The sequence below is a fragment of the Alexandromys fortis genome, unplaced genomic scaffold, assembly GCF_014885135.2.
Source record: "Alexandromys fortis isolate MF-2015 unplaced genomic scaffold, M_Fortis_MF-2015_v1.1 scaffold_57, whole genome shotgun sequence".
NCBI lineage: Eukaryota > Metazoa > Chordata > Mammalia > Rodentia > Cricetidae > Alexandromys > Alexandromys fortis.
Genome location: NW_026067941.1, coordinates 7,662,457 through 7,689,219, shown reverse-complemented (window position 1 = coordinate 7,689,219; position 26,763 = coordinate 7,662,457). Strand labels below are relative to the sequence as shown.

The following is a 26,763-nucleotide window of genomic DNA, read 5'->3' as shown; positions in this document are numbered from 1 at the left end:
AAGAAGGCATTTGTAAAACTGGCCTTGACCATCTTCCTGTCATGAGTAAGCAGATGTTCTCTCCTTGTTAATTTTTATTTATTTATTTATTGGCCTTATTCCCTAACTCTTTGACATCTAGACAGTGCTTGGCCTGTCAACATGAGTGAGTAGGCAGGAGATTTTTTTTTTAAGTGTCTGTCAGGCTTAGTGACAAGTAGATGACTTCTCAGTTGATATTTTTATAATATTTTGCATTCATAGGTGTTTTCTCCTATGTGTGTCTGTGCACCATGCACTTCTGGTGCCTGCAGAGGTCACAGGTCAGGATAATGTATTAGAGTCCTTGGAGCTGAATTGGCAGATGGTTGTGAGCTGCTATGTAGATGCTGGGAATTGTACCCAGGTCCTCTGGAAGAGAAACCGATGCTCTCAACTGCTCAGCAATCTTTAGCCTCTAGTAGAATTTTTTAAAAAATAATTTTTAGTTATTCTTTGCTAATTTTGTAAATGTATACACTTTTCTTAATCATATCCAACCCAAATCCCCTTCCTACTCTTTCCAATATTTTCTCCAAATTTATGTGATTTTTAAAAAGGTTTTTATTTCACTTTTATTTATGTGGATGTGTAAGTGCCTGTAGGAGTCAGAAGAGGGCATCAGATCCTCTGAAACTGAATTTGTAGATGGTTTTGAGCCTCCATGTGGGTGCTCTGAACTGAATTCAGGTCCTCTGGAAGAGCAGCAAACATTCCTAACTACGGACCCATTTCTTTAGATCCCTCATGCTATTATCTTAAAAGTTACTTGTTAACATTTATTTGTGTGTGTGTGTGTGTGTGTGTGTGTGTGTGTGTGTGTGTGTGTGCATACAAGTTTGTGCTATAGCACATGTGGTCAGAAGACAGTTTGTAGAAATCTTTCTCTCCTTGTGGGTCCCAGGGATCAAACTTGGCAGCAAGTTGTCTTACCACTGAATTTCATTAGTGCAACCTGCATGCTTGTTGACATGGGGTCATCCATCTGAATGAACTACCTACCTCTGGCTGTACCACCAAAGAAAGATGACTTTCCCTTTCCAAAGCAGTAGTTAGTTGCCAGTAGCTCATGACTAGGAGTGGAGCCTCATAAGCCCCTCTCACATTCATAATGGAATGTTGACTGGCTTAATCTTGTGCTGGTAAACCATAGCTGCTGTGAATGCCTGCATGCAGTGGCCATCCTTTGTCTAGAAGACAGTGTTTCATAGTACTTTCCCATCCTCCAGCTCTCTTCTTTCTGTCCCTCCTTTTGATTTGTTCCCTTGTACTTGAGGGGCGTTGATACAAATGTTTTATATAAGGCTAAACACTTTAATAGTCACTTATTTTTGGCACTTTGACCAGTTATAATTCTATATTGGTTGCTGCTCACTGCAAAAAGAATCTTCTATAACCAAGGTTGAAAGCAGCACTAATATATGGGTATAAAATAAATATTTAAAAGGTGGTTTGACAACAATGTTCATTGACCAGAACAACAGTAGTAGGTTGTCTAATGCCTGTGACCTTTCTAGCCATGGACTTTTGGTTGGTTTATAGTACCAAGTATGAATTTCCTCCTATAGAGCAGGCTAAAATCCAACCAGAAGCAGTTGGTTGCCCCTGATATGTCTATACCAGTAGTTATATCTTGCCTGGCAGAATGTAGCCTGCAAAATCCACTCACTACTGGGTATTCTACTGATGACTTTTCTCCTCCATTGGCCTGCCTTGTGCCTTCTACCACTGTGAAAGTTAGCCAGCAGGGAGGATGTTTTTGGGTTAGTTTCAGTTTGATTTCTGTTTTCCAAAGTATGTTGTGTCTTCACTGTCTACTTAATGCTGAGCAGCCAAGAGCAATAACCTGTGTTGTTAGGGGGTTCCTCTGGGGCCTTCCTGACCAATGATGACTCTTAGACAGGTATCCCATGCCTGGGACTAAGATTTTTATTTTGTAACTCAGATGTTCTGGGGGAAAAGACTTGTCCATTCATGCAGTGGACCTCTATTCAAATTCCTTTTTAAAAAATTACATATTTAATTAAAATTACTTTATAAAGCAGTGTGTTTCTATAAGCCTTTTTCAGTAGATTTTACTTTTTTTTTTTTTCTTTGTGAGGTGACATCTTCCTCTTTCTCCAAAATGGCCTCAAATTTGGCACAGTTGTCTTGCTTCAGTCTCCCTGGTAGCTGGGGCTTTAAGTATCTACCTTTGTTCCTGGCCAAAGGTTTTTACTTAATAAGCATTTCTTAACTACCTGCTGTATGTGGATGAATAATGTGGCCCTTGAGGGAGCTTATGAAAACTTGGTTCATTTGGATTTCATTATAGATGCTGTTGGCTGGCCACTCTGGTTCTCTGCTCTTTCGGTAACTTTGGGAATTTGCTATGTGCTGGTCTCTGTCCTGGGCCTGAGTTAGCCTTTTATAAACATGAGAATAGGCTTCCTCCACAGAGCACTCCTTTTATCCACCCACTCATTTAGAGGTTGAGAGAGAAACCGTGTTTTAATAGAACTTTTCCAACAGTGCCAGCAAACATACTGGCCACTGTAATCTTATCTGATTGTCATAGTTAAAAATTATTCTTTTTTTAAAAGTATTTATTCATTTATTATGTATACAATATTCTGTCTGTGTGTATGTCTACAGGCCAGAAGAGGGCACCAGACCTCATTACAGATGGTTGTGAGCCACCATGTGGTTGCCGGGAATTGAACTCAGGACCTTTGGAAGAGCAGGCAATGCTCTTAAACAACTGAGCCATCTCTCCAACCCCTTAAAAATTATTCTTGCTGCCTCTAGCTTTCCTTTGCATTTTCTTCTGTTTGTGAGCGTGCGCATGCATTTGTGTGTCAACCTCAGTTGATACTCCTCAGGTGCTGCCCATCTTAGTTTTTTTGAGACAGAATCTCTCATTGTCCTAGCCCTCACCAGATAGACTAGGCTGGCTGGCCAGTGAGCCCCAAGGGATCTCTTTGTCTATCTCTACCTCCCCTGGGACTGTAGGCACGCTCAACATGCCCAGCTTCAACGTGTGTGTGTGTGTGTGTGTGTGTGTGTGTGTGTGTTCTCTTGAGGCAAGTCTCTATGTAGACCAGGCTAGTCTTGAACTCAACAGAGATCCACCTGCCTTCCCCTCCCAAATGCTTTGACTAAAAGCATGTATCGCTATATCTGTGCACCACTTGAGTGCTTGGTTCCCACAGACCAAAAGATGATGTCAGATCTCTTGAACTGGAGTCACAGACAATTATGGGAGACCATGTGAATACTGGAAAGTGAATATGGGACATCTGGAAGAACAGCCAGTGCCCTTAACTGCTGAGCCATCTCTCCAGACCCACTCAGATTTTTAAAAATGTGGGTTTTGGGTGACAGATCTGTGGTCCTCAAGCCTGCAGGGCAAGCACTTACTGTCATACCAGTCTCTTCAGTTTTTTTTTTTTTTTTAATACTCGGATATACAGAGGTTTCACTGTAGCTAATGTTTAGAGCATCATCTGGATTATAACTATTAAAAATGAGGGAAGGACCCACTTCTCAGTGACCTAGGTCTTACAAACAGTTACTTCTTTGGAGAGAGAAGAACTTCAGAGCCTCTTAGGTGTGGGTTTTGAGGCCCAGCCTGTGGAATATTTGGGAGTTTACAAAATGAAAAGGAAAGATGCCGATAACAGAGCGACAGGTGATAGGATAGTAAATGAGGAAAAGCTGTCAAGGAGTTTTCTATTATTATTTGTGTTAAGTGGATGGGATAAATGTAATAGGTAAAGACCCTTTGGTGTGGTAATGAGAAATGTACACTTTGAAAGAACTTAGCATGCCTGTCTTAAAGAGCTTATAAGTAAACTAAAATTAAGAATATTGTATTTGAAGATGAAAACTTTCCATATATTACCTTTTTTATTGTTACTACCCAGTTCTAAAGACTTCATTGACAAGTATTTACTATAGAAACTAAATATAATTTTTAAAATGCCCTTCCATTTTTCCTTTCTTAGTGACTTGGATGGATAGTTGCAAAAAAAAAGAATACCCCTCTGTGATGTTCTGGGTTTAGTAAAAAGCTGTATGACGGAGTGTTCTGGGATTCACCGTAACAGTCAGGTGCCTACCTGTGTGGTCAGGGTACTTTTATCCTTTAAGGGTAGGTTCTGTCAGTTTGCCTAGACCACTTCGGTAGTGTGTGGAGAGATGAACAGATTCTTTCTTTTTCCCATGCAGTACTGTAATCCTACATGAAAAGCATCAATGGACGCTGACCTATTTTGTATTTTTTCTTTGTAGAAAAAAAAGAAAGTTCAGGTTCTGTGTCACCAGGCGCTCCTAGTCAGGAGGAGAGTGATCAGATTTGCTTGTACCACATTCGGAAGAGTTGTAGCTTTCAAGGTAAGTTAGAGGCTGTTCTCCCCTCTCATGGGAGGGAGACTGCTTCTCATTCTGGAACTGCTTTGAGGCACCCCTAAAGAGAGGAGGGGTCTTGCCAAACTAGTTCTGAATCTGTCCTGTTGAGAATGGAAGGAATTATTTGAATTTCTGAAAATGAAGCTGTAGATAAGCTTTTGGAAATATAGCATTCTGGGTCTGAACCAGGTGAGTGTCAAGTGACCATAGAACTTCCAGAAATAGGGCTACTAATCTAGTGGAGGCTAAAATAATTACTACTTCTCAAGGGTGACAGTAGGCCTAGGGGAGTCTCAGAAACTCGGAAGACCCCAGTGAGAAGGAGGAAGTACTTGTGTTAGCACTTGGAGGATTGCTCAGGGCTTCATATCAGGCCAGTGGTCCCTGCTTGGGACCTTTGCCTACCCTTTAGCACAAACAGTAATTCTTTTTTTCTTTTTTCTTTTTTTTTGTTTTTTCGAGACAGGGTTTCTCTGTGGTTTTGGAGCCTGTCCTGGAACTAGCTCTTTGTAGACCAGGCTGGTCTCGAACTCACAGAGATCCGCCTGCCTCTGCCTCCCGAGTGCTGGGATTAAAGGCGTGCGCCACCACCGCCCGGCACAAACAGTAATTCTTATGTGGGTCAGTGTTTCCACAAAAGCTTTGTATTCACTGACAGCTTAGCCTTTGACTGAAGATTCTTTCTCAGCTTCTGTGACTGCAGCCACCAAAATGTTTTGTTCCATTTTTAGTCTTTAGATGTCACACAAGCAGTTCATAAATATTTTCACTTTGTGAAGGGGTTAGAGAATACAGGCAGAGCAGAAAGCCCTCCATCCCTTCATCCTTTCCTCATGGTCAACACTTGCTGGATGTTGTGCCACTTGTTTTACATACTTTATTTCAAATTGAATTTTATTTATTTATTTTATGTGGATGGGGTGGTTTGCTTGCATGTACGTCTTTGCACCTAGTTTTTGCCTGGTGCCCAAGGAGGCCAGAAGAGGACATCTGATCCCTTAGAACTGGAGTTACAGAAGGTTTTGAGCCACCATATCAGTGCTGGGAATTAAACCTGGGTCCTCTAGAAGAGCAACCACTGAACCATCTCTATAGCCCCTTCATTCTTGTTTTTAAAAGATTTATTTATTTTTAGCTTTCCTCTCTCTTTCTTTAGATTTTATTCTGCTTGCTTTGTACTTTAAGGGTTCTTAAATGATCCTGTTTTATTTGTAGTACTTTTCATTGTGTCCAAGTACTTTTTACCTTTACCTTTCTCCTGTTGTACCAAGAGATATAGGGAGGGAGGGGAGGTGAATGTGCTTTCCAAATTGATTCCATTTATGCAACACCTGAGAAGCCTAGAGCCTGGATTGCCGTGAGTTGGAGAACATTAGAAGAGAAACAAGAAAGCTGATAAATAGGGTGGACTAGGGAAGATAGCCATGGAAGGGTTGCTTTCTGCTCCTACTGCTGTGACAAAATTCTCGCCAGCTGCTGTGGTCGAGGTGGCCTCTCCATCCACCTGTGAGAATCCTGGCCTGTCCATCCAGTTCCAAGCTTGCTGTTAGCCACAGCCCTGGGTTCCTGGATCCTTTCTGAGACCTCAGTTTGGTGGGCATGAGGGAGCTACTGTTCCCTAGGAAGTGTTTTCTTCAGGGAGTTTTTCTTTGGGCCACCCAAGATTTGCCTGTACTTGGAGCTTATCAAAATAACATTTCAACACTTGGGTGCTTTCTGCTAACTTCTTATCATTTCCTTTAGTGCCCTTCAAGGAAGGAATAGGAACTCTGATTTGGCCGCAACCTCTGTACCATAACTTCAGCCTGGCCCAGTGCTTCATTATAAGAATGCAGTAGATCTCTGAGCCTAGTATGAGTCATATAAGGCCAGACTCTGTACAAGTCAGGGAGCTGCAAGGCCCCAAGATGTCCATGCCCTGCCTTGTTGAATTTACGAGATTTCCTTGCCTGGACACCCCCAGCTTGTTTTCTGAGGCCTCTTGACCTAGTGCTCCTTTTTGCTGTGCAAAAACTACTGGCCTGTTCTTTGACAAGCTCTAGCAATGTCAACATGTTCCTCTGTGGCACTCCACCACTTTTTATAGAATCTTGGAAAGATCTGACATTGAGAAAGAATGTATAGATTTTAGGAAATTTTAATTTAAGTGTTAAATTAGCTTAAATTCATTATTTTAAACTACAAATTAAAATGGATTAGCTGCAGTTAATAAGAAATGAATCTTAATCACCTTTTCCTTAGCAGCCAGGTAGGTCCTCTAAGAACAAATGATGGTTTCCTGGTGCTTGGGTGTCTGTCTAGAAAGATGTTACACATGTACTGGTGTGCGTGTCTCTATACTAAGTGCATGTGTATATTCGGTTTGTTCTTACATAGCACTAGCACACTTGGACTTTCCTTGTTTCACTTACCCCGCTGCTTACTTTTGAAGACTATATAATAAATACATGCCTAATACTCAATTAGAAGCATGCAAAATGTTGGAAGACTTTTCTCATTCCTCTACAAGAAATACTGCATATGTATAGTTAGAATACTACTAATCTCTCTGTCTCCTAATTTGTATATAGAAACATTCTGCACCTGGATGAGGATCTTTCTAATAGTTTACTTCTTGGCTATATCTCCATGTCAGAATGCAGTGAACTGCCTAGGCCTTTTTCCTTTCCAGTTCCCCCCCCCCCACACACACACACCATCTCTGTACAGATGTATCAGAAACTCACAGAGCTTTTGAAAGGAAGTGTCAGAGCCAGCCAGCATAAGCCAAGATGCAAGGGCTTGAAATGGAGGGCAGTGAGCCCTGTGGCACTTAGAAGACAGGAAAATAGAGGGGAGGACATGGATACTGTTGGACAGAGTAACACATGTGAAGACACGGGTAGGGTATGTTGAAGATGAGGTGAGTCTCTTAGCAGATACCCAGAGGATATCTCAGCAGCCAAACCACCACCTTCAGTGGGATGTGTGAGGTTGAATGGATTCATCTCTTTCCCCTCCTTCCCTCCTTTCCTCCTTCTCTTCCTTCCTCTTAGGAATTGAACCTAAGGTTTTTGTCTAATACAGTTCTTTGTCACTGAACTGTATTTCCAACCCCATTTTTACTTTGAACTTGTGATCCTCCTGCCTCAGCCTCCCAAGTAGCTAAGATTATAGGCCTCAGCCATCAAGCTAGATTCTGGGATGGATTCCTGTTGGAGTAAAATCTAGAATCTGACATTCTAGACTAACACATTTTTTATTTAAAACATCATTGTAATGTTCCATTTAAAGGAAAGACACACGTAGTAAGAACCATAGTATGTAAATGTCCAGGTAGAACTGCACTAACAAAACCCAACTTCCTCATAACTTCCCAGAATGTTCTCAGGTCAGTGATCAGGACCACTCCCATTGACAATTGAAGGGTGGGGACACAGTGTTTATTAGGGTATCTTACTACTTTGTTTCTGTTTTAGATAAGTGCTATCGAGTTCATTTTCATTTGCCGTATCGGTGGCAGTTCTTGGATGGAGGCAAATGGAAGGATTTGGACAAAATGGAGCTTATTGAAGAGGCATATAGTAATCCCAGTAAAGAGAGGTAGGAGAATGAAAACGTTACCCTCATCCAGACTTTGTGCCCAGCCTGTGTTCTCAGCATAAGGGATTTAGTTTAAACAATAGTATGAACATGCATGCGTATGTGTGCACGCAGACACACATGCACAATCACGTAAGTTTGATCTGGAGATGGAAGCCTGTGGTGTTTATACTGGCTTGTCTATTCGCCTACTTTCCTCCATTCAGGAAGGAGCCATGAGAAAAGAAGGTGGTACCAAGACCAGGTAACTTCACTTACTTGCTGCTAGGATTGATTACAGAAACAGTTACTTATTATTGCAGATAATCCAGATGATAAAATCTTTTCTGGAAAGTCACAGCAAAACTGTTTAACCTGAATGTTTTAAGGTTGGTTTTTTTTTTTTTTTTTTTAGCATTTTTTTTTTTTTTTTTTTTAGCATTTCACTCAGCCAATTCATAGTGAAAACGGAAGTCTCAGATAGCTTTCTTTTAAATATTTAACCTTAGCTTGTGTTAGAACGTGCTGCAATATGTTGCTAAAAAGATAATTTAAAAAATCTTATTGTGGGCTGGGGAGGTGGCCGAGTAGGTAAGCAAGCATATGTTGCTCTGGCAGACTGCCTTGGTTCCTGAACCCACTTGGTGACTAAGAACTGTCTTGCAGAGGGTCCGATGCCCTCTTCTGGTCTCCTCAGACACTGCACTATGTGGTGAATACATGTAGACAAAATACTGCACCCAAGAAATAAAAATAAATAAACCTTTATTAAAAGGGAAAAAAAGGGTTTGGAATTTATTTCATTATTGTTTATATCTATGTTGTCTGTGTGTATGTATGTGCATGTGAGTGCCTGCAGATGTCACAAAAGAGTATTATTGACTCCCCTGGCACTAGAGTTACAGGCAGTTGTGAGCTACCCACTGTGGGTACTGGGAGCCAAATCCTCATCCTCTGTTAAAGCAGTAAGTGCTTTTAACTGCTGAGCCTACTAAAAGGAGGATTTGAATGTCTAAAACGATTTTGAACTTAGAGTGCATATGTGCAAATTGCTATTGACTAAAATTGTGAAGCAAATTATTCTCCTTAGGAAGATTAAAAAGCTCACATACCACCCATAATCTTTCTACTTGAAGAATATTTTAAGTATACATCTCAATGACTTTTGACAAATATATTTGCTTTTGTAGCCAGTAGTCTGATTGAGATACAGTATCTCATCACTCTAGAAGGTTCTTCATTCAGCTCACTTTCCCAAGCTGTCTTCACTGACTTCTTTCACCATAGATTAGTTTTGTTAGTTCTTCGACCTAAACGTTGAACGGTTTGCTGTGTGCTGAAATGCCTGGAGTCTAACAGCATTGTGGTTTCTTTTCTTTTCCTTTTTGAGGCAGGGTCTCATTTTTCAGCACAGGCTGCCCATAAACTGTCAATGTGGCCAACACCTCCCAAGGGCTGGTATTACAGGGTTGTACTTCCATACCAGTTCAATACTTCTGGTATGGGCCAATCTTCTGTGCACCATATGTGTGTTTCTATTGGGAGAATTTCCAAAGGGGTCTTCCGGGAGATAGGCTGTGTTTGTCCTTGGCTTTGTCAGATGATAACAGATTGTCTTCCAGGTGATCATAGTACTTCCCAGTCCCTTAGCAGTATTTAATGATGTGTCCCCCTGATACTGGTACTGTTGACCATTTACATACTAACCAGTCAAGAGTGTAAAATGTTTTCTCAGTTTGTATAACCATGATTTCCACGTGTCCATTGGCTATTAGGGTTCATTTGCTGTACAGTGTCCATCCTTAATTGCATTTGCGAATAAAGAGAGCCATGTTTTTACCTATCCATTTATTTTTGAAGCAGTCTTTACATTTCTGCATATTAAATGTGAGTTAAAAAAATTAGCTCTTTTACTCAGCTGATAGTGCCTTTAATGCAGAGAAATATTTATCCACCTTTCCCTTTATGGTTTTGTACTTTATGTATCTTAAGAAATCCTTCATTCTAAAAACAAAAAGAAATTCTCCTGAGTTTTCTTCTAAAAGTGAACATTTTAAGTATAACACTATATTTAAATTCTTTTTTATGTGATTAAATTTGAATTCAGTTTCATTCTTACGTGAATCACCAGTTTTTTTAATACCTATTTTGAAAAGTTTTAATTTATTTTTTTCGTGATTAAAATACTTGCCATAAAATTAAAACTACTGAATATGCTTATTATACAAGCTCATGACTACTTATTTCTGGAAGTTCATTTTTGAAACCACCAGAAGAGAGCCAAATTTGGTAAAATGTTAACACACCTTAGCTCATTTCAGCTCATTTTGATATTTGTTGTCAAATATCATCTTTTCTACATTCGTCTTCAGTGCCTCCTGTGGTGGTCACTGTGTTCGTCTATTTCCGGCCTCTGGTCAGTGCCTGTCTGAATCAGTCCCACACTATCTCTTTTACCTATTGGAGCGTAATCCTAAGTTCTGGTATCTGGGAAGACAAAGGCTCCTCTTCCTCCTCCTCTTCTCCTCGCTACTCTCCTCATCCTCTTCCTCTTGCTGCTGCTTCTGATTCTGGTTCTTACTATTTTGGTCTTTAGGAATTTAAAATTTTCATCAGTTAATTCTGCTGTATTTTTAATTTGAAATTCCATGACTGTTGTGTTTGGGGAGAATTATGTCTTTATAATTTTTATGCAGACACATGCCCACTTTCTGAGCCTTGGTTTCTTCTAGAATTGCTGCTGGGATCCTGATGAAGTGGTAGACTGATAAAGTTCTTTACTTTATCCTTTATTCTCCTACCTTCTCTTTCATTTACTTTTCATTTCTTTGCTGCATTTAGGGGAATTCTTCTCAGAGTCCCAGGCTACTAGTTCAGCCTCATATGAGATCCAGTGAGTCCGTCTGTGACTTTAAAATCTATGATATTATATTACTTATTCAAATGTCTTTGTTTTTCATCAAGATTACCTGATCAATTTTTTTAGTCTTATAATCCTAACTTAGGCTTTTGATAACTAGCTAAAAAGAACCACTTTACACGTATTTGTATCTTAGAATGCTAGTTGATAGCCTCAGTAGTCTGATTCTATTTGTTGTCAGCTACATTTTCTCATGGAGTCCTTTCCCACATGTGTTGTTTGATTTGATTTTGAGATATGTTTGATGAAACTTTATTTGTGGCAATTTTTGTGAGGTGAGTTCCTCCAAGAAATTGATGTTTGCTTTTCTGGAAACCAATACTTTACAGCTAATTCCGACAAAGAAGTATGCAACAGTCTAAAACTTGTGTGAGGCTTGACTGGCTGAGAGTCCTGAGGGAGTTTTCCTCTTCTCTCCAAAGCCAGTGTGCGTACAGGTGAATGTCCTTCCTGACTGCCTTAGCATGGCATGTTCCTGGGACCTAGCTATACAGAAATCTGTCTATCTTCTCTCTTCTCTGTCGTTTCCTTCTAGCACACCCCATCTTTCTTTTGTCCAGATGGACTCTCAAGTAACCCAGGCTGACCTCAAACTCATTGTGTAGCTGAGAATGACCTTGAACCTCTGATCCTGTCTAGACCTCCCAAGTCCTGGGATTACAGGTGTATGCTACCAGGTCTGGCTAGAAGTATCTCTTCTGAGTTGAGTCTATGGTATAGATCTGTAATCCCATCTAGTTGGGAAGGTGAGGCAGGAGGATCATAAGTTCAGGACCTGCCTGGGCAACTTAATGACTGCTTCAAAATGAAGAGAGACCTGGGGTATAGCTCAATTGAGGAATACTGTGAAATACCCGGTTCAGTATCTAAAGGGGGAAAAAAATCTCTCCTTAGATGTGGCCTCCTTTCTTCCCCAGATTTTGCATTCGCATGTGTCCCCCACTTCCTTGCCTTAGCTGCTAAAAATATGTCATTAGTCATTGACCCTGTCCTCACTCCCCTTGGTCTTGGAGCAGTATCACGTTTAGAAAGGAGCCTGGACTGGTGGCTAGTCATGTAGGCTGTGCAGCCAGACTATCTCTTTTATCCCGTGTCTGCTGGCTGTTGTTGCTCAGATGTGTTTCTTAGCTCTCATGGGCTTTTGTTTTTCCATTTGTTGCATGGAGATACTAGCCTCATCCCATAGGGTTGTAAAGATTGACTATGCTATACATAAATTATTTTATGCATGGGCTGGCAAATGCTCAGTATATGCTAACTATTGTTGCCTTTGTTTTCTAAGGATTTCTCTTTTTTTTTTTAACAGCTTAGTAACACATTTTATTTTTGTAGTCTTGGAGATCAAACTGGTTCATGCTAGGCCAATGCTCTGCCCTAGCCACATCTCCAGTCTTAGTTATTTTGAAGAAGAGTCAGCATTTTCTGAATTTTACAGTGAAAGGAATTTCATGATAACCCATCTTCTGTATCATCCTGATTTTCACAGAGCAGAGGTGACAATCTTGTAAAGCAGGTTTCCCTGCCGCTGGAAACATTTCTAAAACTGTATGACATATTTACTATTCGCACATCCTATATTCTCATAGGTGGAAGCAGAATCACCTGTGTTGTTTAATTGGTGAAATTTTAATCTGCTCTTCATTTTCTTTTCCAGGATAGTGTACACAGAGTCAGCTGCTGGCTTACACTTGGTTAACTTAGACTTTGATTCCATGAAGTTTGGTAGTACTGTGGCTCGCAGGCTCTCCACCGCTTCTTCAGTCACCAAACCCCCGCATTTCATCCTCACTACTGACTGGGTTTGGTACTGGATGGATGAGTTTGGTTCTTGGCAGGAATATGGAAGACAAGTAAGTGTGATAATAAAAAGGATGGCAATTTTGTATAAGATGAAACATCCATTCTAAACAGAAGCACAAAGATGCCAGGGAGTGTACTTGGTAGACCTGGATGACAGTGCATCTTTACAGTCCTGTCTTGAATGATTGGATATCTTAGCTCATGAGCATTGAATGTTAAATAACTGTCATGATGTCAGCTTTCTTCATTGATTTTTGTTAGTTAACAGAAAACTCTGGAGCTAGTGCCTAAACTGTAGTATAAAGTTGAAGGCTTTCAAATTGCTTTTCTTGCCTGTTTCTGCAATTTCAGAGAATAGCAGTGTATGAGAATATAATTTATATCAGCAATTGACTTGGAACCCAAATCAGGTAACTCACTGTCAATTATATGAAGATGTCAACAAAGGCTGGGATCAAAAGATCTGGGGACTTTACAGAAATGAAGTTATGTGGAAAGAGTCACTTATGTAGAGATCTTTTCCACAGTGAAAATTATCTTGGGGACCTGATGGTACTTGCATTCCCTGACCTGTTGGAGGTTGTGTTGAGGCTTGGGTTTCTTGCTCTTAACCATATGTAGAATGCCCTTCTCTGATCCCATTTTTATGTAAGCTCCACAAGGACAGGATATTTCTCTTTTACCATGGGTGCATCTTCCATGCTTAGAATGATATATTGTGGCTCTTCAGAAATAGATGGCTACCAAAGGCAACAGTCATTTTTTATTTGATGATCCCTCTGGCTCTGGGTGGGGGAGACAGAGGCAGCCCTGTTGATGTAACACAAAGAGCTCTGATGGCACTCATGCAAAAGTAGTCTCTGAGCAGCTTCCCAGACTGCACCGTCAAGTTCAGGGGTGGAGACTTTTCTCCTCCAACCTCCAACACTTTGCTCGTGCGTGTTTTTGTTTACAGTCTGTAAACTTGTTTAGGACAGTTTGGGAATCTCTGGATGTGAACTTCATGTGGATGCCATTGGTGTGCCCACATGCTGCAAGGATATGGAGACATAGGTGGACTTGAGTTCTTGGGGGTTTCCTTTTATAGTGTTAGCTGTATAGCCTTGGGGTCATTCTCCCTTCATATAATTGTTTTTTTTTTTCTTTAGGTTTGTTTGGTTTTTTGTTTTTCTAATTTCCAGTTTCAGACTAGTTTTCTCTTGATTTTCAGAAAAGCTAAGTTTGTTTCTGAGTTTAGAATGTACCCCAAAATTTAATGTCAGAATCAACCAGACCTGCGTTAGAACACATGGGAATTTTTCATTCCTTCAAATCTTACTAGTCACTTTCCAAGTGCTGCTAATCTTGGGCTTCCTCAGCTTAACCACTGGTTTCTCCAGATATAGCCAAAGTCCCTCGCTTTTGCTTTCTGTTTGGCTGCCTTCATTCTCTTCCCTGTGATAACTTGTGTTAAGGGGCTTTTCACCTTAAGGTTTGGGGATGGGATTTGAGTTATATGTCTGACTCTGTTTCCTCTCTGCTGATTCTTTCCTTCATTTCCTGTTTTATCTTCTTTTTCCCTTCACTGTCTGGAAGTGATTTTTATACCACCTCCTCATTCTTCCAAGTTTTAACCTAATAATTTAGTTTCGAAGGATGATAGAGTTTAAAAGGAGAAACTAAGCACTACTATAGGACCATAAAATACTTCTTTCCAAAACCATATATGCCTACTACCCCTTCTCTGACCCCCTTCATAGAGCCAAGCCATTCTTCGGGGTTGGCCTTGACTCATGCTTGTTTTCCTTCAGGAAACTTTGCTGGATTGTGCCTCAGAAAAGGTCACTCTCAGCAAGTGCCTGTAGCTTCTGTATCACCCACGTAGACCCGTGGGATATTTGAGCATGATGTATTGAGTTAACTACTTGCTTTTTAGTTTCCCTCCTTTTTTGCTGTACTGTTTCTCAAAGGCAGGGACAGATTTTGTTTTATTTATGTTTTGTCCCTAAATTGTAGAACTTGTGACTTAGTGAAGAGTACATTTATTTTTATCTTACATATGTGGATGTTTTGTCTGCATGTTTGCCTGTCCATCATATGCATATGGTGCCTGCAGAGCCTCAGGTCCTACTTCTTAAAGCTCTACCTCACATCAGAGACTATGCTTTCAGAGCATAAATCCTTGAGAGACAAACCATATCTAAACCATAGCAAAGCCGCAGAATTCAAATTTAGTCCATCCAGTCCCAAATATTATCTAGTAGGTAATTGCAGAGAAAATGAGAATTGAAATAAATAACTGGCGGAAAAAAGATCCTCCAAGAGACCAGAAAATCAGCACAGAAAGGGACTGAAGCCTGACTGGAGGACTAAGGGAATGAGAATAGCTGTAGAAGAGGTAGTGTTTCTCGAGCTGACCATCTAAGTGGCTTAGGTGAATTAGCCGTTGATAGTTTGCCATCATTTGTATAGCTGTACCATCTAGTCTGAAGAATTTTAAAAATGGCTTGTTTGTTTATCTATGTATTTGTGTGTATGTATATATATGGGTGTGCTCATGCCGCTGCATGGATGTGGAGGTCAAAGGTCAAATTGTGGCAGTTTGTTTTCTCCTATTTACATGTTCTAAGGATTGAACTCAGATTATTTGCCTTAGTGGCAAGTACCTTTTCCTGCTAAGTCATCTTGGTTGGTGTTCTTTTGCTTTTTTATTGCTTGCATCCTGGTTACCCTACTTAGTAAGACCTACATGTACCATTATCTATTTACAGTAGCTTCAAGAGAGTCATATAACTTCCCTTCCATACCCCCCATCCCGTCCCCCTGCTCCATGGCACCTCCTCTTTCCCTATAACAAGATCATCTGTCCAGAATGGGGGCTGGATTGACCAGCATTTTTGTTCATCACCACATCCTCTTGCCTCCCTGACATCTTTGGATTTCCCCTTACAGGGCACAATGCACCCTGTGACCACCATCAGCAGCAGTGACGTGGAAAAGGCTTACCTGGCAGTCTGTGTCCCAGGGGCTGATTCCCAGGCAGCTACCTTGAAGTTCCAGGCTGGAAAGCACAACTACGAGTTAGACTTCAAAGGTACCCCTTTTCTTGTTGAGTGAGTCCTCCCATATTAACTTGGGGGCCTAGCTGGTATAAGCAAGGAAAGGAGGTCTATCCCAAAAGGCAGCCAGACCCATCAACAGATGATACTTACTGCCCTGAACTGTCAAGGAGATGTGCTTCGAGGGTTTCAGGAGAGGGAGCTTTTCGGACATTGAGGGATCGGGCCAGTGAAGACAGTGTGGCTGTTCTGTATCTGAAGGTTAACCTCTGGCTCTCCAAGGCCCACGTGACTCTACCAGGTGGTGTCATCTCATTACTCCTGGCATAGCACCAAAGCTACTGCATTTTCTGTAGGTACTTTCAGCCTTGATGCTCTAGGACACACTAATTAAAAATTCTGTCCTTTTAGTTAGTGTCTAGAAGCTGGAGCTGAGGTGATTTTTTTCCCCATGTATCTTAACAGACAAAAGCAGAGCAGTCACCCGTTGGCCAGTTCTTCAGTGGCTGATTTGTGAGAATGCTGCAAGTTTTAGTTGTGCAGTCTCCATGCAAACATTCCATCCAGCTCTGCTCAGCTCACCTTACACTCACAAGTCCAGCATGTTAAAGGGAATCAGAGGACCTGCCTTGGTGCAGTGTATCCTCACTGTTCTGTATACTCTGTTCTGTGTGGAAAGTAGCAAGGTGCCATGGCAAATTTTCCAAAAAACCCTTGGTTGTCAGTTTTTGGCAGTTACTTTTTTTTTTTCCTGGAGGAAGTTCAGGAATCATTCATATCCTGAGATCATCTGCATTTATTTTCCAAACATCTTTTATATCGAGGTAAACTGAGGGGGCAGGTAACACAAACTTCCTTAGCATTGTTTCCTAGGTAGCAGGGGATGAGTAGGCCATGGCCTGTCCATGCCTATTTTGTCATGTAGACTGAGAACACCTCTTCCCCAGTTTACAGTAGAAGGAGCAGAACAACATTAGCACATCCTGACCACTGGTTAGGATGGCATCAGAGAGCTGGACGACCACCTCTTGTGTGGAAGGCACCAATTGCGCCTTTAAGTTGTTCAGATTCTCTGACCACCAGAAATGTGGACTTGCATAATTCAGCCTCCACACTTCCCCACTTTTTGTTAATTTTAATAAAGCCCATGCTTCTGCAACAGGACAGATGATTGCGCCGGTCTTAGGCAGAGACTCCTTCATTTACCCAGACTTATCCGTCTTCAGAACAGGCATTCTAATTATGCGAGTTTCTGTCTTAGGTATTTGGGGAGAAGAAGCTTCAAACCTGTCTGACTGCTGACCTCTGTGAAACAAGAGATTAAGGGAGAGAAATACCTTTGAGCTCTGTGTCTCAGAGCCATACTTCATGTCAAGAGAGATCATAATGTTTTATGAATAATCATGAAAGAATAACTCAAAGTGATAGCTACGTTTCCAGAAGCAGAGTATTGACATCCTGTTCCCCGACTGTCAACAGCAGAATCCCCCACAGCAAGCTCATTTAGGGATGTGTCCAGTGTAAATTAATGAAACAACAAAGTTATTAGGAAAAGGGGTTCTTTTTTCCCAATGAAAGATTAGAGAAGCTGTCTAACATATGCTTAACCACTCCATATATGCCAAGTAGCCATTTTTACTGTTGAAAGGTCATTTAAGATTCATTATATATGGTTATTAAGCCAGCGTGTTCATGAGCAAAGCATCAATGGACGGTTGAATGATGAGCAACAGAAAGGTTAAGGGAGCTAAGTGAATAGTGGACTCCAGAAGACAATGAGGATAGCTGCAATGGAAGGGACACGTCCTCAAATTATTACATAGTTTATCTTCAAAAGCAGGTAAATTCAGACATCTATAAGGTTTAGTATTAAAATATTCCTAAAATTAAAATAAAAATTGGTTTATGTATTTAGATATAAAAGTAGCACTTGATAGGGTTTTCTTAATAGGAAATATAACTTCTAGATATTTGTCGTTTTCAATGCAAATGTGGATGGATATCCACACTCTATTCTTGGGATGAACCTGAGATTGAGATTGAGGGTGGGTCAAATGTTTTGTTTATTAAGGAGAACATGGATTTGAAAAGATTGATAAATACTGCTCTAGAGTCTGCTTATTCAAATTTAAGAAAAGTCATAAGGGCAAAATTATTACCTATAAGTTGCATTAACTCAAGATGTGGTAATTTGGTCTCAGGCTTGGCTGGAACTTTACATCTAAGCTGGAAAAAATTGCTAAGCAAAATAATAATTTAAATATTATTGGAAGGAACAATTCAAAAGCTTTCATGCATAATTGATATACCAATTACTAATCATTTCTCTATTCATTAAACTCAGTCTCCTAAGGATACCGGTTTTCTTTATTTATGACTATTTGAAGTGTGTAAAATCACATTTTTAAAACTGATCTTGGGTTTTACATGTTGGATTATCTGTCCAACCCATTTAATTTATGTTTACAGAACATTACTGCTGTGCATACACGTACGAACGTACACACACACACACACATACACTTGTGTTTTTTTTCATTAGGTTGTTTTTTGTTTGTTTTCCAGCCTTTCTGCAGAAAAACCTTGTGTATGGCACTGTCAGAAAGGTTTGCCGCAGACCCAAGTATGTGTCTCCCCAGGATGTCCAAATGAAGCAGTCCTGGTAAGTAGCTTCTGTGAGCTTACTTGGTGTAGGTTTCAGTTGAGGAGTGCTTTGCTGCCAGAAACAAGAGCTTCTCAGATTACATGAAAGGGTACTGACTGGCATGCATGGCTAGCATATTACTGTCATTAAACCTATGGCACACACCTTTAATCCCTGCACCAGGAAAGCAGAGGCAAGCGATCTCTGTGAGTTCGAGTCCAGTCTGGTCTACAGAGCTAGTTCCAGGACAACCACATCTATACAAAGAAACCCTGTCTCACAAAACAAAACAAAACCCAAACTAGTTGGGAAAGTCTGTGAGCCATAGTGAAATTAGCTTTGTGGGTTTCCTCAAAAAAAATCACAAAACTGTCTGTTGGGATGTGCAAACCTGGCTAGATTTGAAGCCAGCCTATTGTTTGTCTTTAAATGTGATAACTGAGTTATGGACCTGAATCTTTAAAAAATGTTTAAGTTGTTGGGTATGTACCATCACACCTTTAATTCTAGCACTCAGGAGGCAAAGGCAGGCAGATCTCTGTGAGTTCAGAGCCAGCTTGGTCTACAAAAGTGAGTTCCAGGATATTCAGGGCTACACAGAGAAACTGTCTTGAAAAGAAAACCAAAACAAAGAAACTTATGGTATAATAGCCATTAGCAAACCAGCTTCGCTTTCACAGTGGGTTTCTTTGTGTCACAGGATGGCTGCTAAGAGCATCTAATTGAACCCATAGGCAGCACTCAATAGGGGAGAGAGACTTTCTGCAGCTAATGGGAAATTCTTGCTCTGCACTGATCAAATTTTCTTTAAAACAAAAGTAGTTTAGTCTTGGACAGTTGTGATGGGGTTGGAGCTAGCCAAATCACATAGCTGTGTACTAGAAGATGGCCTAGATAGTGAAGATGTACCAAATTCCCCTTAGAGTCTGTTTGCCATGGCCATGCTGGGACTTTCAGACAACAATACTGTTAGCTGCCTAAGCTTTATTAGTCCAAAAGCAGGTCCCTTTGGTTTTGTTGGTTCTCTGAAGACTTCAGAGGGAAAGTTTATTATGTTTGTAAAACAGAGGTCATTTAAAGATCTGGTGTAAGTGAGAGGAAATGTGCATTAGCAGTCCAAGAAGCAATGCCTTGGGAGTCAGATACAACGAGGTAAGTTCCTGAGAACATGCCCTCCTTTTTCTCTTATAATTAAAGTTTACTTTTGATGAAATGTAAAACATGTACGTGTTTAAAAGTCCAGCCCTGTAACACAGTATACTCAGTAGTTTGTGTCTGTGTTATCACTGCCCTGCTCCAATTGTGGTAACCATTTTTGTTTGCTTCTGATCGCCCTTTCTGTGTTTATCTTTGCAAAATAAAATAGTGTGTATATATACATAGGTGCCCATAAAGACGTCTGCCTACTTCCTATGTAATTGTTCAAATCTGTTCAAATCACTGAAGACTTTTTTCTTTTTTTTTTTTTTATTAAACTTGCCTAATTTTTTTTAAACATTTATTTTTAATTCATTTTACATTCCAAACAAGGTTCACCCTCCCATCCCTCCTCCCGCTTCCTCCCCCAGCCCATCCCCATTCACTCCTCCCAACAGGTAAGGGCTCCCATGGGGTGTTGACATAGTTCGGCACATTAATTTGGGGCAGGGTCAAGCCCCTCTCCTCTGCATTAAGTCTGAGTACGGCATCTCCTCATAGTCTCTAACAAGCCAGCTTCTGCACCAGGGATAGGTCCTACTCCTGTTGCCAGGGGTGCTCAGATAGCTAGCCCAAGCTTCACGACTGACTCCCACATACGGAGAACCTGGTTTGGACCCAATGGAGGCTACATAACTTTTTGTCCAGAGTTCATGAGTTTCTGTGAGCTTGATTCAGCTGCCTATGTAGATTTCTCCATCATGATCTTGATCTCATGTATTCTCTTCTTGCCTTTCTTTGACTGGATTCCCTGAGTTTGACCTGGTGCTTGGTTGTGGGTCTTTGCATCTGGCTCTAACTTCTCTGGAGTTGTGTGTTGTATGTAGTGTCGCACTGAAGAGTCTTTAATCTGCTTCTGCTCATGTGGTCCATCAGTGTTTGTATATAACATAGTTTATTAATTTGTTCCCCTTCATGAATGTTTGTGTTTTCAATATTTTGCTATTACAAAATACAATGCTACAGAGAACCCTATGGTGTATTTGGAGGTTGGTTGTCAGGTCATAGCCAGAAGTCAAACTGAGTTCCTTTCCATGAACTTGTACCACTATGACCATCCAGCAAGATCACAATTTACTGATTTTTTTTTTGGCCTTGCCTCTAGTGAATCATCAAGCCCTTGGGTTTCTGCCATTCTCATAGTCTTCTTTAGTCTGCTTACTTTTAGGAATGAGATTGAGTATATATTTTTTTTTTTTATAAAACATAGGGGTGATTCTCCAACTCCTTTTTTTTTCCTCTGTGGACTTTTTGTTTTATTTATTCATTCATTCATTCATTCATTTATTTATTTATTTTTAAGGCAAGGTTTCTCTGTGTAGCCCTGGCTGCCCTGGAACTCGCTGTTGAATCAGGCTGGCCTCAAACAGAGATCCACCTGCCTCCGCCTCCTGAGTGCTGGAATTCAAGGCATGCACCACCACTGCCTGGGTCTTTTTTTTTTTTTTTACTATTTAAATTTTATTTATTATGATTGTGTGCATGTATGCATGTGTGTGAAAACAGACTTTCAATGCTGGTTCCTGCCTTCCATTGTGGGTGCCTGGGATTCAAACTCAGGTCCTCACACTTACATACCAGCACTTTGCTGAAGGAAACAGCTTTCTAGCACCAAGAGCTTCTTTATCTGTTAGGGCCTTTCAGCCCTTGACTGCTTCTGTAAACTTCAGATACATCTTCTGGTTTGTTACCTGCTTTATTATCTTGGTATTCATAAGGTATTTTTCATTAGAACTGTTTTTTTTTTTGTTTTCTAATTTTATTGCTTTGGTTAAATGCCAATCTCTTTGGTATTGCCTCTAGGTTTAGTTGTGATTGATTGTGATGGTCCTACATCACATTACATGAAGTTTTTTTTTTTTAATTCTTTCCCTATGCAGGGATATTTTATTTTTTATTCTTTGCCCTAAGCAAAATTTGGAAGTCTTTTTTTTCTTTCTCTTTTCTGGATTTCTTTCTTTTTCTTTTTTCTTTCTTTCTTTTCTTTTTTTTTTTTTTTTTTTGTTTTTGTTTTTGTTTTGTTTTGCCCAGGACTAGCTCTTGTAGACCAGGCTGGCCTTGAACTCACAAAGATCCACCTGCCTCTGCTGGGATTAAAGGCGCGAACCACCACTGCCCAGCTTTTCTGGATTTCTTGTGTCATCATTCTAGTTTAGTTTTTAGGGGACTGTAAGCAGACTTATGCTTAGTATGTGCAATGCAAGGTCCTGGTTTTGATTCCTAACACCACAAAAAAGTAGTTATTTTGATCAAATACAAAATAAGGTACAAATGATTCAAGTCCTACTCTTCAGTGGGCTGTGAGCTGAGTGCTGTGTCCTGTATCCTGCACATACAGAAAAGGTGCCTAGTTCCTTCCTCAACCCTTATGACAGTAGCTGGTAACCTAGTAACTATAGCAACAATGGCTGTTTGGGCATGAATGAGACATAGCTTAATCTGTAGGAGCATCATTAATGTAAAATTTGAAACTGCATTTGGATACATTGAGTTTAGTTCCATTTTTAGTTAACATAATCCAGGGCTGGTAAAATGGCCCAGTGGGTAAAGGCATTTGCTGCCAAACTTGACACTCACCCAAGTTCAACCTTTGGACCCATGGGTGGTAGGAGAGAAACAAATTTTCTTGTGTCTTCGACATGCATACTGTGGCACAAGTGCTTGTGCATGCACACATATGTGCACTCATGCATACACACAAATGTAATAAAAAATAAAGAATGTTGACTTTTTAAAAAATATATTTTATTTTCCTCTACTAGTTTGGAAGTTGTTCATTGTGTTAGAGACAATGTAAGAAACTCTGTGGGTTCTTCACTTAGGCACAAATGAATGATGGATGTCTTTGTTTTCCTACTGTAAGGACTTCATACTCTCCTCTTGATATTTGTTTGTTTTGTTTTAACTTTAAGAGACACTTGTTCTTTACTGTGAGGGCTTCATTAAATTACTCACATTTTAATCTTTACTTTTCTTCAAATTCCTTTGATAAGATTTCAAAGGGAAGAGAGATGTGGTTGTTTGTAGTTAGTCTGAAAGATGCTTTCACTGGGTGTAGACGGTTAGGCTGTAGTTGCTTTACTGTCCCTTAGAGCCCTGAAGCTACACTCTGCTGTCTTCTGCTTTTCCCAGTAGCTTTTGCAGTAGCATTGTAGGTCAAAGTAGTACTTTTTGAAGTTATCACACTTCCTCCCCACCCCCTTTGGCTAATTTTAAAGGTCTCGGAGTCTGTACCTCATTCTGCTGTGTCTAGGCATGTTTTTATATTTATTCTGCGGAGAGTCTGTGGGCTTCTTAAAGCTGTGGTTGGTATGTCTCATCAGTTCTGTTCTGTCTAGAGCTTCCTGAGGTTCTGATTGGATTCCCACATTTCCCACCACCTTGCTCTCTGGACCAGTTTCTGAATGCTTTCATTCCATGTGTCTTTCAGTGCACTTCACTCTTGAGGTGGGTGAAGCTGTGAGCTAACCATCGAGTTTTTATTGTCAGGGATTCACTTTATCTTTCTAGCAGTTCTGCTTGGTTCTTGTTAGGTTCTTGAAGATCTTATTATGGTTTTCTTACATGTGTGTTCCAAGTGTTTTCTTTAATCATAAGAAGAATAAATGCTGATTTCTAATCTGATAATTTTATCATCTTAATAGGTAAAATAGGTGAAACTAAGAATCTTGTGGCTGGTTCTCACTGATGGATCCTCCTTGGTTATTTTTAAACTGTGATATTTTCCCAGGAAAATTATTTGTGGGATTTTCTGGAGGCTTGGAATGAAGAGCTGTCCCTTGCCAGCAGAAATAGAAGGTAGCTCTGCTGTAGGAAGGACAGTGGAGGTTTTGATTTATCTACAATCAATTGGATTGTTTTCAGAGTGATGTTCCTAAGCCCTTTGAGTCATGGTTTTTACGACTGCTTTTATTTGTTTATATTTTTAGAACATAATGTAATATGTCTGTTACATGATACCTTTTAATTTAACACTGTGTGTGTGTATTGTAAAAAAGAATGCACATTTAAGAAGGACAAACAACAGACCACAAGTACCTTTTCATCAGCTTAACTCAAATTTCTGTCACCAAGTGGATTTGGGGGCCAATTTTATAGTTTAAAAAATATTTTTTCTATGTCAAGTGTATATCATTAAGGCTTCAAAAAAGTCTTTGGTGTTTTTGAATTTCAAGACTTGGGTAAAGGCTGGGGCCCATGTATACCGCTTTCCTGAGTGCTCTGTCCCTTCTGTGTGGTTGGCGGGATGCAGGTGAAAAGTGCATCTCTCAGGACTGATGGCTTTTTAGTTTGGCTGGCAAGGCATGATGAATGTTCTTGTGTTGTAGATATTTTGCTATCTTTTAAAATATTTTATCTTTTAAAATAAATTACGCTAAGACTTAGGACTGGTGATGTTGGTGAGTAGAGATCACCCGTGAAGGATTTCCATATGTCTAAGGAGTTAAATGGTTTTGTTTACCTTTTGTAGCAATACTAAGTTACAAGGCCCAAAGAACATCCCAGACTACTGGGACCCTGCAGCTCTGCCGGACCCAGGATTTAAGGTATGGGAGTCACACATCCTGGAACTGGACAGAAGGGGTTCTTTAAAGACAGATGAGTGTGAAATGACTACTTTATAAAACTATGGCTCATGGCACCAGAGGGTAGAGATGCATGTGGGCTTTCTGTAGGTCTTGGGGATTTTAAGGCTGGGTGACTGGATTGACTGTAGCTCTCCGTGAAAGGAGGTGGTTAGTGTAAGGGGAAAAGATGAACTGTGACCTTTGCTATGGAGAGCTTCCAAGCAGGGCTGGGACAATTAATTTATTTCACTAAGTAATAAAAAGAAACAAGGGGGATATTTGAGTGTGATGAGGGACATTTAGAGGGGAAGATACTAGACAGCAGTGGACAGGAGGACAATTCAGTAGTTCATTTGAGGCCTAATTTCTGGGAGTGGGGCTGAGCAGAACACTGTGCTAACGAATGTCCTTATTGCTCCATCAGTATGAGGCCCTTTGGCTGATTCCCAGTGCTGGGAACATGCCAAACACTGAAGACAGACTTTTCCAATATGGAGCCTGTCCTGGGAGGATGTCTCGTACAGAGCACAAAGCACACAGAGTAGCAGGAGGCAGCATGGGAAGGGCCCGAGGAGCTCACACACCTTCGTAATTCTAATTCTCACAGGCCATGTGCTCTACTTTTTTGGTTTTGGCCTATGTGGGATATAAAAAAATGACATCCTGGAGACACTTAAGATGGGTGTATTAGGCACCACCTGCTGGCCTATGAGCCATTTTCAAAGTGAACCAGAGGGAAATTACTATACTTTGAAAATATTCCTTCTCTGGAGAGACTGCATCTTAGGGAAGAGGGCCAAATCATCACTTTTTGGCTTTATCTTGAAGTTATAGAGGTTCCCAGGGGTCTCAGGAATTGTTCATGTATTTGCATCATATGACAATAATATATGGAAATTATTTTCCTTTTGTAGAAGATTATTCTCAGTTCTTCCTCAGAAGAGTACCAGAAGGTGTGGAACCTCTTCAACCGTACACTGCCTTATTACTCTGTTGAAAAGATTGAGCGGATCCAGAACCTGGGCCTGTGGGAAGTCTACCAGTGGTGTGTGCGACTGATAACTATCTTCCACATCCTGCTAGCTGCTTACCAACATCGCTGCCTCTCCAGGACAGTCCCAGGCAGCATGCTCACCCAGGGCTGTTGTGTGCCATGAACTGTCTCTGCTCTCCTTTCTCACCCTAAGGCTGTGTGATGTAGCAGCCCTGGGTAAAGGTGCAGAGACTGCAGCTTGGCTAGCGCAGGTCCTGCTCTCACTGTGACTAGCAGAGCCAGACTCCACTCTTACTCTGACTTCCTGAAGATCAGTGGGACAGAGCGAATTTAAAGCTAAGCCAGAGAGTGGAGTGGCCACATTTGTTTGTTTGTTTATTCTTCCTATGAGGACCAGCATGCTCATGGCCACCCAGCTTTTCTCCACACAGGGTGGAACTTCATCATGGCCCTCCATGGCGGTCTAGGGCTTGCTGACTTGGCTTCCCATGGGTTTGGGACAACATCATAGCATTCTGCAGTGCTGGAATGAGTCCTAGTAGAGAGGGGAGGATGGGCTGAGGGTGAATGCCTGTCACCCCCAGACCAGCAGCCTCACAACTTTTCTCTACTTTCCAGCTTCCCAGGTTCAGCTCCACTCAGGAGCTGGATGGAAGAAGGACCCATGCCGTCCTCTAAGCTGTTTGGCTCCTAGAACCTTTTGCTATGGAGGGGAAGCTTTCTTTTTGCTCTTTGACCAGACCCCAACCCATCTTCTGCTCATTCTGTGCTCTGTGGCTTAAGCCTCCAGGGATTGGCCAGGGATGTTTGGCTCCTAGAACCTTTTGCTATGGAGGGGAAGCTTTCTTTTTGCTCTTTGACCAGACCCCAACCCATCTTCTGCTCATTCTGTGCTCTGTGGCTTAAGCCTCCAGGGATTGGCCAGGGATTGGCCAGGGATTGGCCAGGGAAGCCACAGCCACCTTCTGGTCACATGATTTTTTTTTTTTATTTTTAAGAAAATGGGTTCAGGAGACTGTTCTTTGGTCAACACCTTCGTCCTCAACATGCGTGTTTCTACCATTCTAGGCAAAAAGGGCAGATGCAGAAGCAAAACGGGGGGAAGGAAGTAGATGAGAGGCAACTGTTCCACGGTACCAACACCAGCTTCGTGGATGCCATCTGCCAGCAAAACTTTGACTGGCGGGTCTGTGGTCTGCATGGCACATCCTATGGCAAAGGTAAGGCAGGGTGACCTCCACCAGGAGCTGGGAACTGCTTGAAGACAGCCTCAAGAGGCTGCAGGAGCTGCTGGCCAGTCCACGCTGCTAGTGACAAATGCACTGCCTTCTGGCCTCTGTGGGGACAGCTCAACCCTGAACTGCAGTACTCAGGCTATTATACGTGATTGAGAGCTCAATCAGCTTACGGCAGGTGGTCCTGCTCACTGGGACTTGTTTCTGGTAGAATGGAGGCTCTAAGAGATGGTGAGAGTTGGAAGAGGAGAGCAGCACCTTTCCCACCTTGCTGAGGACCCTAGACTGGGCCTTGATGACTTCCTTAGAATAGAAGCCAAGAGCATGTCATTCCATCTCGCACATAGGACTTCTCTAGGCATTTTTGTCTCGGTTAGTTTTGGTTTCGTTTTGTTTTTT

General features: G+C 41.1%; 1 protein-coding gene across 1 annotated transcript in view; it reads left to right on the top strand.

Annotated features, from left to right (window-relative positions):
• Parp12 (poly(ADP-ribose) polymerase family member 12) overlaps positions 1 to 26,763 on the top strand; it is a 38,322-nt gene that overhangs the window by 9,336 nt on the left and 2,223 nt on the right. Inside the window, exons 4-11 of the mRNA XM_050148061.1 lie at positions 4,291 to 4,392; positions 7,866 to 7,989; positions 12,543 to 12,738; positions 15,620 to 15,761; positions 18,292 to 18,388; positions 24,039 to 24,114; positions 25,050 to 25,180; positions 26,198 to 26,349. Of these exons, the coding sequence (XP_050004018.1) occupies positions 4,291 to 4,392; positions 7,866 to 7,989; positions 12,543 to 12,738; positions 15,620 to 15,761; positions 18,292 to 18,388; positions 24,039 to 24,114; positions 25,050 to 25,180; positions 26,198 to 26,349 (1,020 nt within the window). The remainder of the gene's footprint in view (positions 1 to 4,290; positions 4,393 to 7,865; positions 7,990 to 12,542; positions 12,739 to 15,619; positions 15,762 to 18,291; positions 18,389 to 24,038; positions 24,115 to 25,049; positions 25,181 to 26,197; positions 26,350 to 26,763) is intronic.